At 47.3% G+C, this 13,426-nt stretch overlaps 1 protein-coding gene and 1 non-coding gene across 3 annotated transcripts; both read left to right on the top strand.

The window, feature by feature from the left end:
* Nucleotides 1–275: 275 nt before the first annotated feature.
* Nucleotides 276–347, top strand: trnam-cau (transfer RNA methionine (anticodon CAU)). Its single transcript has one exon. It is a non-coding gene; the product is annotated as a tRNA-Met (tRNA).
* Nucleotides 348–1,277: 930 nt separating this feature from the next.
* prdm11 (PR domain containing 11) lies at nucleotides 1,278–13,306 on the top strand. 2 transcript variants are annotated; one of them, XM_086302242.1, is made up of 7 exons: nucleotides 1,278–1,645; nucleotides 2,938–3,014; nucleotides 4,380–4,639; nucleotides 4,766–4,833; nucleotides 5,120–5,307; nucleotides 5,747–6,229; nucleotides 8,070–13,306. In XM_086302242.1, the coding sequence occupies exons 2-7, from the start codon at nucleotides 2,987–2,989 to the stop codon at nucleotides 10,223–10,225; spliced, it is 3,183 nt and encodes a 1,060-aa protein (XP_086158368.1). In that variant the 5' UTR covers nucleotides 1,278–1,645; nucleotides 2,938–2,986; the 3' UTR covers nucleotides 10,226–13,306. The 2 variants fall into 2 exon arrangements, with proteins under 2 accessions (XP_086158368.1, XP_086158369.1); XM_086302243.1 differs by lacking the exon at nucleotides 1,278–1,645 and having other exon boundaries at nucleotides 1,657–3,014.
* Nucleotides 13,307–13,426: the final 120 nt, after the last annotated feature.

Raw genomic sequence — 13,426 nt, 5'->3', positions numbered from 1 at the left:
GAAGGTGCTCGTCACACACACTGTAAAAACACGAGAGTTCAGCTCTGACTGAATCCCGAGTCCGCTTTTAAACAACGACGATGACTTCCTGTGGTTAGTCGTCCCGCGGCTCCGTGCCCGTGTGCTTCCCGGACTGAAGCGTGTGGCGAACTGGCCAAACCCTAAAAACTAAACTCCCGCATCTGAAACCCGCCAAAGAAGAGAAGCACCAATCAGATACGAGCGTCGTGGTGTGTGATCTTTATATACAGACCCGCGAGGCCTCTCCCACGAGCAGCAGAGTGGCGCAGCGGAAGCGTGCTGGGCCCATAACCCAGAGGTCGATGGATCGAAACCATCCTCTGCTATGGATTTGCTTTTTTTTCACTGAGCTCCGCAGACATTTACCCCGAGCCTCGTGGACGCGGCGGAACAAACTGCTGAAAACACGATCGAACTTTTTCCATATCAGGCTGAACAAACCGGCAAAAGTTCGCCCGAATGTGTAACTGCACTAAAAGATGAGACGTGGCGCCCCCTGTCGGAGGTGGGGGGTTAATGCCGCTGGAGGTGTTGAAGACCTGAGGAGCCAACCCACCTGACCGGGGCATCAAAACACCAACAAGCCTCCATCCATCAGACGCTTAGAGAAGCTCAGGAGGAGCTGCTCTGTGTCTCTGTGGATCCAGAGAAAGCATAAGAAAGGACAGCTGGAAGGTGGAGGTCAACCATCCACAGGCAGGTGAAGAAGGGAGTGCAGGCAGGGTGGAGACCAGTGTCAGCCATGAATGGTTTGCAGACGGTGGAGGTCAGCATGTGCAGGGGGAGACTGGATTTATTAGACAAAGGATGATGAAGATGGAGAAGAGGAGGGCCTCGGAGGAGGCTCATGGATGTGGTGAAGGAGGACGTGCAGAGGGTTGGAGTGACTGAGGAGGGGGTGGAGGCCAGTGGTGGAGATGGACATTTTTCTAATGTCTGTAAATAAATGAAGGAAACCTCAGCATCTTTCATCCCAGCTGGAACGTACCAAGTGTCACTTATGGGGAGGGCCGATGGAGATGATGAACCATGAGTCGGCCTTGTTTCTGTAAGCTGATCAGTTTTGTCATCAGTGTGTCTCACAGCTGATCAGCTGTATCGATCCTTCCACGAGACAGAAATGTCCCAGTGACGGAGGCGGTGAAGTTGCATTTAAAAAAATGTGTTTGTCCTTCGCTTAAGAAAGGGAATTGTGTGTGTGTGTGTGTGTGTGTGTGTGTGTGTGTGTGTGTGTGTGTGTGTGTGTGTGGTGGTGGGGGGGGTGACCCGGTGAGCCCGGGATCCTCGGCGGGTCTGCAGCCTGCAGCTGGCCGGGGATGAGCGCTGACAGGCGGACTGAGCTGCACCCAAAGCCGCCTGCCCGCCTCCTCTCCCGGCCTCCAGCCTCCGCAGGCATTCGGTGAACTTTAATTTTTGCGCACTTGCTTTCTTCCGTTTTTCCATGTCATTTCCTGTGATAAAAAATGGTGGTCACAGCTCGGGGGAGGCGACTGAGTCGGTGCAAAAATTAACGCCAAACTTGTGATCTGCGGGCAGCGGCGGAGCCAGCGGACGGGGGAGGGGGCAGAGAGCGCGGTTCATCCCGGGGAGAGGCTCCCAGTCCCCGCTGCGTGTCTGCACGAAGGTGGGTCCGTGTCGGTGGCCACTGTGGCCAGTGAAAATGGCTTCCGAAAACTGCAGGCAGATTGCCAGCTGCCTGCAGATTGAAGCGGAGAAAGCGTGGCGCAGATCCGAGCCCGAACGCGCTGGGTTACCGCAGACCTGCGCAAAGTTAAAGGCAACTTTAGTCTGCGGCGTTCACGTGTCCATGGACCTCGCAGCGTACGTTCAGAGTTTCTTTGTCGGAGCTTCGTGAAGCCACGGAGGGGCAGATCCGTCCGAGACCCACACACTGATCCCCGGCATCTGTCCCTGTTCGATGCCGTAGGTCAATACTTGATCACACCCACAGCTGCTTTGTATTTCAGTCAGATAATCCCGTGTTCTTATCACGCAGGTGATTGACTGTTATCTTTCCAGGTAGAGTGTGGCTGTAGCAGGGTTATTATGGGATGCATGAAGCAGCAGCAGGACCCTTCAGAGTGTTTACTGCAGGCTCTGCAGCTTTGCATGATTCACTGTTCAGAATAATCCTTCTTTTTATGTTACACTGGCCCTGCTCCTGTATTCTCTGACAGAACGCTTTCGTCTGATTGGCCAGCTTCTGTAAGCTTCTGTTTGTTTTGTGACAGTATAACCGGGATGTGTAGGTGCATCAGCAGCGCTCAGGCTAAAAAATAAATCAGCCGCTGGGTCGGAGATGTTGGGAAAATTTGCTGAAAATCATTATTGGGTTCCATGTTTGAACAATACCGTTACATAGAGAATATTCCCAGCAGTCCACATATGCAAACGTCTTTCAGGTTAGTCTTGAGAAGTCAAGCACACCCAGTTTTTTCTTTTTTTAAATTTATTCTCAAAAATGCACATTTTCCCCTGAGCTTTACCCCAGTCACCGGGACGATGCCTCAGAGGTCAAGTCTGAGGCACACGCTGTTCGTCCAGCTTAAGTTTCTGCTTTTTTCTCTTATTATTAGAAAACGATTCCAGGAAATGAGCTTTTGTTTTGGTATGAAACGAACATTTGGATCCAGAATGATTCCCGCGCTCGATGACGGAGCGGCGGCGCGTGGGACTCCCGCAGCACTTTGATGACACGTAGCTGGTGTGGAGAAATGTGAACGATACAAAGAAACGCTTAAACCACGTTTCAGTCTGAGAGCTCATACCTGTGACCTTCACCTGTCCCCGATTCTGAAAAACGGAGCTTCAGTTTGTGAAGAGAAACACGAGTACGAATATCTGATAAACTGAACGTGCTGCGGGAGCAACGAGCGCCTCCTGTGACGCTCTAACGACTGTGTTTATTTTCCACAGACGGGTGTGAAGTGGACGACGGACCGGATTTCACCATCATGGTTCCACCATGAGCGAGAACTCGCTGGACCTCTGGTGTAAGCTTCACGTCTGCTCCCTGATTTGTCCCTAGAGCTTGATGTGGCTGATTGAATAATGAATATTTGAATGTTTCCGTGCTCGCGCTCTGAGCCCTAACATGTCGTCATTATCACGCTGACACGTGGAGCTGCTTGTGCGTTTCCTGCACACGTGTATTTGTTCAGTGGTCTGATTCTATCAGAACATGTTAGAAAAGCCTCTGATTGTGCTGCCAGCCACAAACGTTTTACCTCAAACACTCAAAGATGTGGTAAAAACTTTCTGTCCTCTCGTGACGGACGTGAGTGTCAGGATCATTTTGGGCTTTCAATCATTTCTTTGAACAGTTTCTTTGGATTGTACAGCTTTAAAGACTTTAAAGAACAAGTTTCTCTGGTCCAAAGTTCACGTATAGGCTCAAATATATATACAGACCCTATGTAATGTTTGGTCATTTAGCAAGTTGCGATCAGACACCTTCAGCAGTCTTCTGACGTAATCCTGTCTGGATAAAACAGCCCAGAGCGTGATGCTGCCACCGCCATGCGTCACAGCTGCAGTGTTCTCAGGGTTGAAAGCCTCACCTTTGCTCCTCCAATCAGCTCCATCTTTGTCTCATCTGACCATCAAACTTTTCTCCAGACGCCGTTTGGCTCGTCCACGTGGGCAGATTTCAGTTGAGCTCGTTGATTTTGGAGCAGGAGCTTCTTTCTTGGTCCATGGAGATGTGAGACTGGCTTCACTGTGGAAGGGACACTGGTGTTCCAGCAGATTCCAGTCCACAGCAGGCTTGATCCTGGGTGTTCCTGAACATCCTAACAGTTTCCTGTCATCTGAGGGCGACAGTCTGGGTCTCTCCCAGACCTCAGTGGAGACAGATCTGAGTCACTTGTGTGATTTTGAACCTTGTTCAGAAACGGCTCAGAGAAACGTGTAAACCAACAGTTCTGCTTTTAGATCTTCACTGAGACGTCTCGATGCGCGCTCAGTCATCCGGGTAAGGAAATCCCAAAAGGCTGATCCTGCTCATCTGGACGTTTTCAGTGGGAGAAACGTTTCGTCATCATCAGGCGACTGCAGGTCTCCACCCTTATAAACAGAACATGTGCATAATAGCTGACACCAGCACCACTGACGAACAGCGTGCTGTCAGGTCGGTTTCATGACCTACGTCCAGATGAACAGAATCAACTTTCTGGGACTTCACTGAGTTTGTTGGATTTTCCCTTTGTCTGCACCTGATTTGATGATGTCATTATTTGCACTCTGGTTCAACAACATCTGAATCTCAGGATTGTCTTCTCAAATCTTCCTAAAGTAATAATCTGTTATTAAAGAAGAAGATTTGGAGATAACCTTTATCTGCTGGGTTTGTCCTTCAGTCTGTGAGGAGTGTCAGGACTATTTCCAGAAGGAGTGTCCGTCTCACGGGCCCCCACTGTTCGTCCGGGACACGCACGCAGCCCCGGGGACGGCCAACAGGGCGGCGCTCACGGTCCCATCGGGTTTAGAGGTGTTCAGCGAGGGAGACGAGGTAGATGTTCGCTGTGTGGACGCGATCTACCCGAAGGGGGCGCTGTTTGGGCCGTATGAGGGAGAGCTGGTGTCCAAGGACAGATCCTCAGGATTCTTTTCATGGATCGTAAGCTCGCCACAGACACCAGTGTACAACCAGTTTACAACCAGTTTACAACCAGTATACAACCAGTATACAACTACTTTCCTTTTGTTCCGGGACGTCTGAATCTGTTTGCTTTCCCGTTTTCAGATTGTTGATGTGCACAACACTTACCAGTCCATCGATGGCAGCGATGAGACCAAAGCCAACTGGATGAGGTGAACTTTAGTCTGAGGTTAACGTCATCCATCACCGCCGGCGTTTGTTTCAGTTGTACCGACGGGTTCTCTTCTACTGAGCCAACAACCTTTCATACATCTCTTTTTTTCTCTTTAATTTCATTTTAAATTTGGGTGCTTGGCAACACATTCATCACCTCATTAAAACCACAATACCACAGTAAATCTGATTTGCAGGAGTTACTGAGTTACATCTCAGAGGTCAGACTGATCCATGACGGTCTGTCCTGGAGAAACGACCCTCGGCTTTTCTGTCTCTGACCAGGTACGTGCGGACCTCGTTGGAGGAGAGCGACAGGAACCTCACGGCGTTTCAGCACGGTAAAAACATCTACTTCAGAGTCTGCCGGGCGCTGGCGGCCGGAGAGAAGCTGAGGGTCTGGTACAGCGACGATTACATCAGACGACTTCACTGCGTTTCTCAGGAGAGCATCGACCGCAACCTGGACACAGGTGAGGAGGCAGTCGGGTGAAATATTAGAGCAGGTAACAGGAGACGCAGTCACTGAAAATATATCATGAGTTTTAAAATCTCTTCATACAATTTGGAATTTGGATGAAATCTCCTTTTTGTGCATCATCTATATGTCCCCTCTGTAATATTCTGGATATTTGTAATTAGAGACATTTCTTATATTTTGTAAACTTTGTAATATGTTGCATTATTTAATTAGTTCAGTCTGTTACTGTTGTCGTCTTGGAGCGACTGTGACCCACATAGACTCCTCAGGGATTATTCAGATGTCCTGCTCTTGGCTCTCCAGCAGGCGGCGCTGTTTCGCTGTTGCTCTCCTGGGTGCTGGAGTCTTTCTGTGGATCACTTTGTCACCTGTAGAGCACTTTGAACCCACTTTTAGGGGCTTTAAATAGCTCAAAAACGGTTTTCTTTCAGGTCCTGGGAAAGACTTCAAGTCCCCGTGCCTGCAGTCAGCTCTGCAGGGCAAACTGAGCAAACAGCCGAGCGAAGAGTCCGACGGTCAGCCTCCGGCCAAGAGAAAGAAGATCGACCTCATCTTCAAACACGTCCTAGAAGCTTCTTTGGAGGACTCTGGTAAATTCAGGTTCCGGTCTGGCCAAACCAGCGAGTATAAAGTACCAGCCCTGGTTTCGGGGTTTGATTCCTCTGAGAGCGGCTTTGGCGTTCCCAACCTGAAGGTGGAAGAGAAGGAGGAGGAGAACCAGAGCACAGAGAAACCCTCCACCTCCTTCTGCCCCAACTGTGTGAAGCTGAAGAGGAGGATCCTGGAACTGGAGGAGGAGCTGTCCCGTCTCCGAGGAGAACAGGGAGACGCTGCTGCTCCGGCGACGTCCGAACAGACTCAACGCGATCAGGCCCCACCGCACCCCGAGCAAGGCCCCATCGAGGATTTTCAAGGTATGTGAGAGAGCAGGAGGGCAGATGTTCTCTGCAGCGCAGCGGCGTTACCGCTCTGCAGTGTGGCTGTGTTTGACGTGCAGAGTCTAGCAGGCGTGTTTGTTTCGATCACCATCTGAAGCCACATTCACACAAAAAAGACTCTGAAGGTTCGTTTGGCTGTTTGTTTCCACCACAGTCCCACAAAGATTAGTCACATTAGTTAATACCTGCAGACTTTTGCACACATCAGCCACTTTATTAGGAACACCTTGCAAGTAAAATGCAGTCTAATACAGATCAGTACATCCCGCCCACTGACCTCAGTAATGCATTTAAGTGTACCTAATAAAGTGTCTGGTGAGTGTGAATGAGAGAAAACTCAACCGATGAGCGATGTGTGTCGCTGCAGGAGCCCCCCTGAAGTCCGCCCAGGTTCACCACTGAGAGGAGGAAAAGCTCTCTGTCGGGACAGAAAGTTTTCTAGACCGGGCCGCGAGAGTTGATGCTCGGGTGTGAAATTCACGGTTTTCAGGTTTTTATCGTTATTTTCTTTTAATCGTTTTTATTGTTAACTCGCTTTCCCTGGGTCTTTCCTGTGGGTTATGAATAAATCTTTTTTTGGTACTGGTACTGCTTTTATTTTATTGTATTTATCCGCGACACCTTAAAGGCCAGTCCGTGAAAATATTGTCGGGCATAAACCGGTCTGTGGCGCAGAAAGGGTTGGGGACCTTTGTTCTAGACGGTTCTTGGTTCAGTTCAGTGATTTCATGCAGATTGTGATGCCAGACAGTTTATTCAAACGTGCCAGCACTGCTGCTAGCTGCTGCAGTTTGTCAGCACATTGCGTGGTCGTCACCAGAGATGGGCAGTAACGCGTTCCTTGTAACTGCAGAGAGAGTATGAGCGTGCAGCGTTTAACGTAATGGGAAACTCACAGAGAAACTGGATTCTTCCACTGACCGCGGCACACCTGCACCAGGGTAAACCTCCGCCTACCCCACTCCTGCTTTACAGGTGAAAATAGAGCAACAGGACCGCTGAGTCTTTGACTTTATTTATTTTCTGCTGTGTTTTACTTGCATCTATTTGAAAGACTGAGTGTAAACACACAAAATATTTTATTTTATGTGCTGGAATGTGCAGAAAATAGGTTTAAATGTTAAACTAATTTCTTCCAGTCAGAGAATGTTGCAGATAATTAAATGTTTGCTTGATGCATAAAGTTAAAAGATTAAAACTAATAAAACAAGTTTTAAAAAGAGACTTTTCCATTTGATTACATTTTGTATGATGGATTATGCAGAAAAAGTAGAATTGGGCTGAAAGATCTATCGCTTTATCACCTCTTCAGGGTGTAAATCGTGTTTTTAAAAAGTAACTAAGTAACTAATTACTTTTGAAAATAAGTAATCAGTAAAGTAACGGGATTACTTTTGTGGGGAAGTAATCAGTAATTAGTTACTGATTACTTTTTTCAAGTAACTTGACCAGCACTGGTCGTCACAGACCGCTAGCTCAGCTGATGGTCGGTGCCGAGGCCGCCGCCTCTGTCTTCTGTCAGAAATGTGAATGAACACACAGCCGAGTGCCGTCCTGAGGAGCTGGCTGTCCTGTGAGCTGTGGAGTGGCCAAACGCGAGGAGTGCTCTAAGCACGTGTGAATCCTGTCTAATGGTTGTGGAGCGCTCACGTTGATGCTCCCCACTGTGTTTACAGCAGAGCAGTTGAGATGAGCTGTGCAGCCCCAGAAATCTGCTCAGCTGCTTGATAAAGTCATTCACTCTGCATGATATTAGACATTTGATGTGACTTTAATGCTGGTTACTCTCAGAAGTTGAATAAGTTTCTCTTTGCAGGGATGGAGCCCTTGACACCCACTCAGGTGGTTCTGGACGAAGACGAGCAGGACGTGGACTCTGCCGATGAGTCCATCGCTGCAGATCTTGTGATATCTCCCGAGGACTCGTCGAAGCTTTCCTCCGCAGGAGGCAGACGGATTCGACGCTTCAAGCAGGAGTGGCTGAAAAAGTTCTGGTTCCTCCGTTACTCGCCAACCCTGAATGAGATGTGGTGCCACGTGTGCCGCCAGTACACCGTCCAGTCATCCCGCACCTCAGCTTTCATTATCGGCTCCAAGCAATTCAAGATCCACACCATCAAGCTGCACAGCCAGAGCAACCTCCACAAGAAGTGTCTGCAGCTGTACAAGCTGCGCATGCATCCGGAAAAGACCGAGGAAATGTGCAAGAACATGATGCTTCTCTTCAACGCAGCGTACCACCTGGCCCTAGAAGGGCGGCCCTTCTCCGACCTCCGTTCATTGGCAGAGCTCCTGAAGAAGTGCGAGCTCAAAGTGGTAGATCAGTATATGAATGAAGGCGACTGTCAGATCCTAATCCACCACATCGCCCGGGCTGTGAAGGAGGATCTCGCAGAGAAGATGCGTCTGTCTCCCTTCCTGAGCGTCATAATGGACGCCCAAAACGATGACCTTTTCTCCGACATGGTGGCGGTCTACGTCCAGTTCGTTACCAACGAGGGCTCCCCAAACACAGAGTTCCTGTCCTTGCAAAGACTGACCGTGGCCAATGTGGATGGGTATCTCCAGGTCATGGATCGTGCCTTTGGTGTCCTAGGCCTCCGGTTTCAGGACTTGCTGGTGGTCGGTTTGGGGGTGGACGGCACCAACATCTCTTCAGGAATGAGAGCAAACCTTTATATAGCTGTCCAAAAAACCTTTCCCTGGATCCTCTGTCTTCCCATCATGATCCATCGACCACATCTGGAAGTTCTGGATGCCATCAGTGGAAAGGAGCTCTCCTGCCTGGAGGACCTGGAAAACAACCTCAAACAGCTTCTCAGTTTTTACCGCTACTCCCCTCGCATGATGGCCGAACTGCGATCCACTGCGCCAACACTGTCAGAGGAGACGGAGTTCCTAGGAGACATCAGAGCCATACGCTGGATCATAGGAGAGCCCAACGTCCTTAATGCGCTCATCAAGGATTACCTGGAGGTCGTTGCACACCTTAAGGAGATCAGTAGCCAGACACAGAGGGCTGACGCTGCGGCCATCGCGCTCACCCTCCTCCAGTTCCTCATGGACTATCAGTCAGTGAAGCTCATCTACTTCCTGCTCGACATCATAGCTATCCTGTCACGATTGGCCTTCACCTTTCAGGGAGAGTACCTGCTGGTGTCGCAGGTGGAAGCCAAGATAGAGGAGGCCATTCAGGAGATAGGCCAGTTGGTGGACTGCCCCGGAGAATATCTGCAGGAGTTTGAGGAAAATTTCAGAGAAAGTTTTAACGGAGTTGCCTTGAAGAACCTGCGCGTTGCAGAGTCCAAGTTTCAGTCCATCAGAGAAAAGATCTGCAACAGGAGCCAAAGCATCCTGTCTCAGAGGTTGGACCTGCAGAGCTGCTCATTTGCCAAAGCCTGCAAGGTGCTGGACCTGTCCACCTGGCCCAGCAACCACGAGGACCTGCAAGCCTACGGGGACGAGGAAATCAAGATTATATTCAACCACCTGGAATCGATTCCCACCGCAGCCCAGGAGGTCTCCCAGACGGAGGCCAGAGGCAGCCTGGTGGTGGAGTGGAAGGATCTGAAAGCAGACTACTACAGTATGAACGGTTTTAAAGAGGTGATCGGCCACATCTGCAGGTACAAGCAACGCTTCCCGCTGCTGAACCGCATCGTGCAGGTTGTCAGGGTCCTGCCCAGCTCCACGGCCTGCTGCGATAAGGGCCGAGGGTCTCTGCAGAAAATGTGCAAGAACAACCGCTCCCGGCTGACCCTGGAACAGATGAACGATCTGCTGACTGTGGCTGTTAATGGACCGCCCATCGCAAACTTTGACGGGAAGCGAGCATTGGACAGCTGGTTCGAGGAAAAGTCCGGCAGCAGCTACTCGCTCTCGGCTGAGGTGTTGAACAGGATGTCGGCGGCTGATCAGAAATGCGTGCTGCACAGCGTTGACGTCAACGCAGAATTCTACCCTGATGTGTAACATGCAGATCCTGTGCTGCTGAAAGATGTGGTGTGCAGCCAAACAAGGGTAGACGCTGAATTCAGAAAAGCCGTGACGTCACAATTACTGCCACCAAATTCAGCTGGAAGAACAAAAGCAGCCAATCGGTGTGAAGAGGCAGAAAATCAAACATCCCAAAAATTCCACTAAAAACTCAAGAAAACCCAAACGAGCCATGTGAGCGCGTCTTGACCTTCAGTGGCCTTTGGCTCGTTCAGTCATCAGGTTCTGGGAACACTTTCTGCACGGCCACCAAAATGTTTGTTGTGAAATTTTAGCTTCATATATCAAAAATGTTTCAACATATAGGATTTTAAAAATGGCTCTGTAGACTTACTTCCAGCAGCTTTTATCTTTTTTTGCAGTTTGAAATCTGAGGCCATGTTTGAATATGAGTATCTCCAAAACTGTTAAATGTTAAACATACAAGTAGTGGGACTCTCCAACATTTGCTCTCAGAGGTGAAACGTCTGGAAACCTGGAGGCCAGTCGCTTTTCTTTGCGAGCTCCTTAGACGACCGTGACCTGGTGAGAACCTTCACAGACATAATGATATAAAACTTTTCATATGAGAAATAAACTTAGCAAAGCAATTAAGACTTGTGAAAAGGGGATTTCTAGCTCATTTCCCATGATTGGCAGTCGGATACAAGACAAACATGACCTCATAGTGGGTGAAAATAAATATTTAACATATTAAGCTAAAGTTTCACAGCAGTCCTTTTACATGTCCAAACTTTTGATCGTGAGACCTTTGGACAAATCGAAGGTGGTCGAGCCGAGAGCCCACGGCGACTGAGATAGACTGAAGAAGCGTTTCTCCACAGAGCTTCAGCCTGCAGTCTGCTCGTTCTGCTCGTGAACGTGCGAAAGCTCATCATCAGCTGCATTTAAAGGAGCTACAGAAACACACGTTATGAAGATGAAGGCCTCTGCAGACCAGAGAAAATGTCACATGACCTTTTAACATCCACCAGCTCAACTGGAAATCTTACTAAGACGAACTCCGAGTCAGACTCTCTGTAAAAGGCCTGATCTGACTGCTATGGTATTCTGGTCTCTGTGTGAATGGGTTGCAACCTAATCTCGACCCAAGTGAACAAAAATGACCGCAAAGTGCTTCAAAACGTCCCAAATCGATGCAAAACGACGTCCAAAAGGCTCCGAGAGACCCACGACCTCCACGGAGACACAGACTCACCACCAAGAAACAAACGTCCACAGGGAGGCGGCGAAACAAGAAGCACAAAAACAAGCGACGGAAGACGAGCTGAGCGTGTGCCGTTGTGTTGCTTTCACGTGTCCGTGCTCGGCTGGGAGCCTCCCGCTCCAAGCTGCGCTTGTTCCATGTGATAATGAAGCGCTTGTTGCCACGATAACAGACAGTTTCACATCGGGAACAATCGTTGCTCTCTGCTTTAGCTCATCTGCCAGCAGCTTATTCAGTGTTGTGCCTGACAGGAATGAAAAGCTGGAGTGTGAGGATGTATAAAGGCTTTATATTTCTATTAGAAATGCCCTGCTGCACACGGTCTATACTGTGGTGACTGTACATACTGTAAATGCTGCCGAGCCTGTTTTTAAAGGACAGTGTTTTTCTCTTGAATTGGATGATTGTGCCAAAATGATCGAATGCGAAGAAAAAGGTGCTATCCTGCGACGCCACGCTGTACTTTTGCCATATTTGTTCAGTCTTTAGTGCAGCCAATGATCTATTTTATGTTCCTGATGCCATTTTCCACTGATGTTCTGCAGGAGCAGTTCAGCTTCGGCCAAAGCTTCAGAGGCGTTGTAACAGCTGCATGATCGACTGCTGCTTTCAGCTCCTTCCTAAGCCTGTGTTTTATAATTATTATAAAGGTTTTTTTGCTCATGTTTAATGCAGAAATAAATATGCCATGATGGGAATGATCAGCCTGACTTTATTTTTTATATTTGTCTGAATTTAAATTCATATGTTTGAGAAATTTGTCATTTTTAAAAATTATTTTGCTTCATAAATATGAGCAGCTGATCTTCAGTCCTCCATAGTTTGAGTAGTTTTTCTCAGACTGTAGTTAAAAGATGGATGCAGCTGTTAGTTCTACAGAGAAGCCAACAGGGGGCGACTCTTGTGGTCTGATTGTATAGAATTATATTTGATATATATTTTCATGAATATTGTTCATATTTTCATACAATATTATTTACACCATTTAAAAAATGTTTTTCGTAAATTTTTCAGAAAACATTTAATTACATATTCTGATAATTCATGAATTTGAGATTTAAGCAGATGACCCCGCCCCTCTCTGGTTCTGCCGGAGGTTTCTTCCTGTTTTTCCTTCACACTGTCGTCAAAACGCTGGCTCATTATTATTGTAGGGTCTTTACCTGAGAATATAAAATGCTTGTGATTTGGTGCAATACAAATAAAATTGAATGAATTAATATTTTTGGTCATATAATTGGTCAATAACAGTCAGCTTTATCTTTTAGTAATTAAAATAAATAAATCTTTGGACATGTTTTTCTGATCTGTGTAAGAATGTTATTTGAATATTTGAGGGGAAATTTATTACTATTCATTAAATGTTTATTTTCACCAGTAAAATTTTAAAAATAATTTTTTTTTATTTAATTCTTTTTTCTGTGTTTTTCTAATATTTTCTAAATTACAAAGCGAGTTAGTAAATTACTTTATTGCAAATTATTATTTAATGCTCTCAGTTGCAGTTGCAATCTGAGTTAAATACTCATCTACGGTGAAGATGAGTCATCTTCATCTTTTTTCCTCCACCGTCCCTTGCGGGGCTCCGTACTCATCTTATACTTCATAATAACATTTAATTAGCAGACGTTGGGTCTTATTGATCCTGGGATGTTACTTTTGCACATGGACGATGTTATACATTATTCGGTGTATTAGATGCTTCTTTTTAATACTCAGCTTCCAGCTTTTAAAACAATGTTCCTAATACTGTAGGTGATTATTATTGTTTGGATGAACTGATCAGATGATGGCGTTAGCTGAAGTTTTCCGTAATTAGTTTAAAATAAATATTTATAAACTAGTAAAAAGAGCAAATGAAGCAAAGACGACGCATCTTCTTTATTTGTTTGTTTAAAGCCACAAAAATAAGAAAAACCTTTTTCAGTGTTGTAATTACCCGGAACTGCATTTCCCATAATGCCGCGGGG

This window comes from Aulonocara sp. 'chitande type north' Nkhata Bay, linkage group LG7, assembly GCF_057382095.1.
Source record: "Aulonocara sp. 'chitande type north' Nkhata Bay isolate Kocher_YH1m ecotype deep benthic linkage group LG7, A_spYH_male_GT1.1, whole genome shotgun sequence".
Lineage (NCBI taxonomy): Eukaryota > Metazoa > Chordata > Actinopteri > Cichliformes > Cichlidae > Aulonocara > Aulonocara sp. 'chitande type north' Nkhata Bay.
Note: the sequence above shows the minus strand (reverse complement) of the source record. Positions and strands in the feature narration are given on the sequence as shown.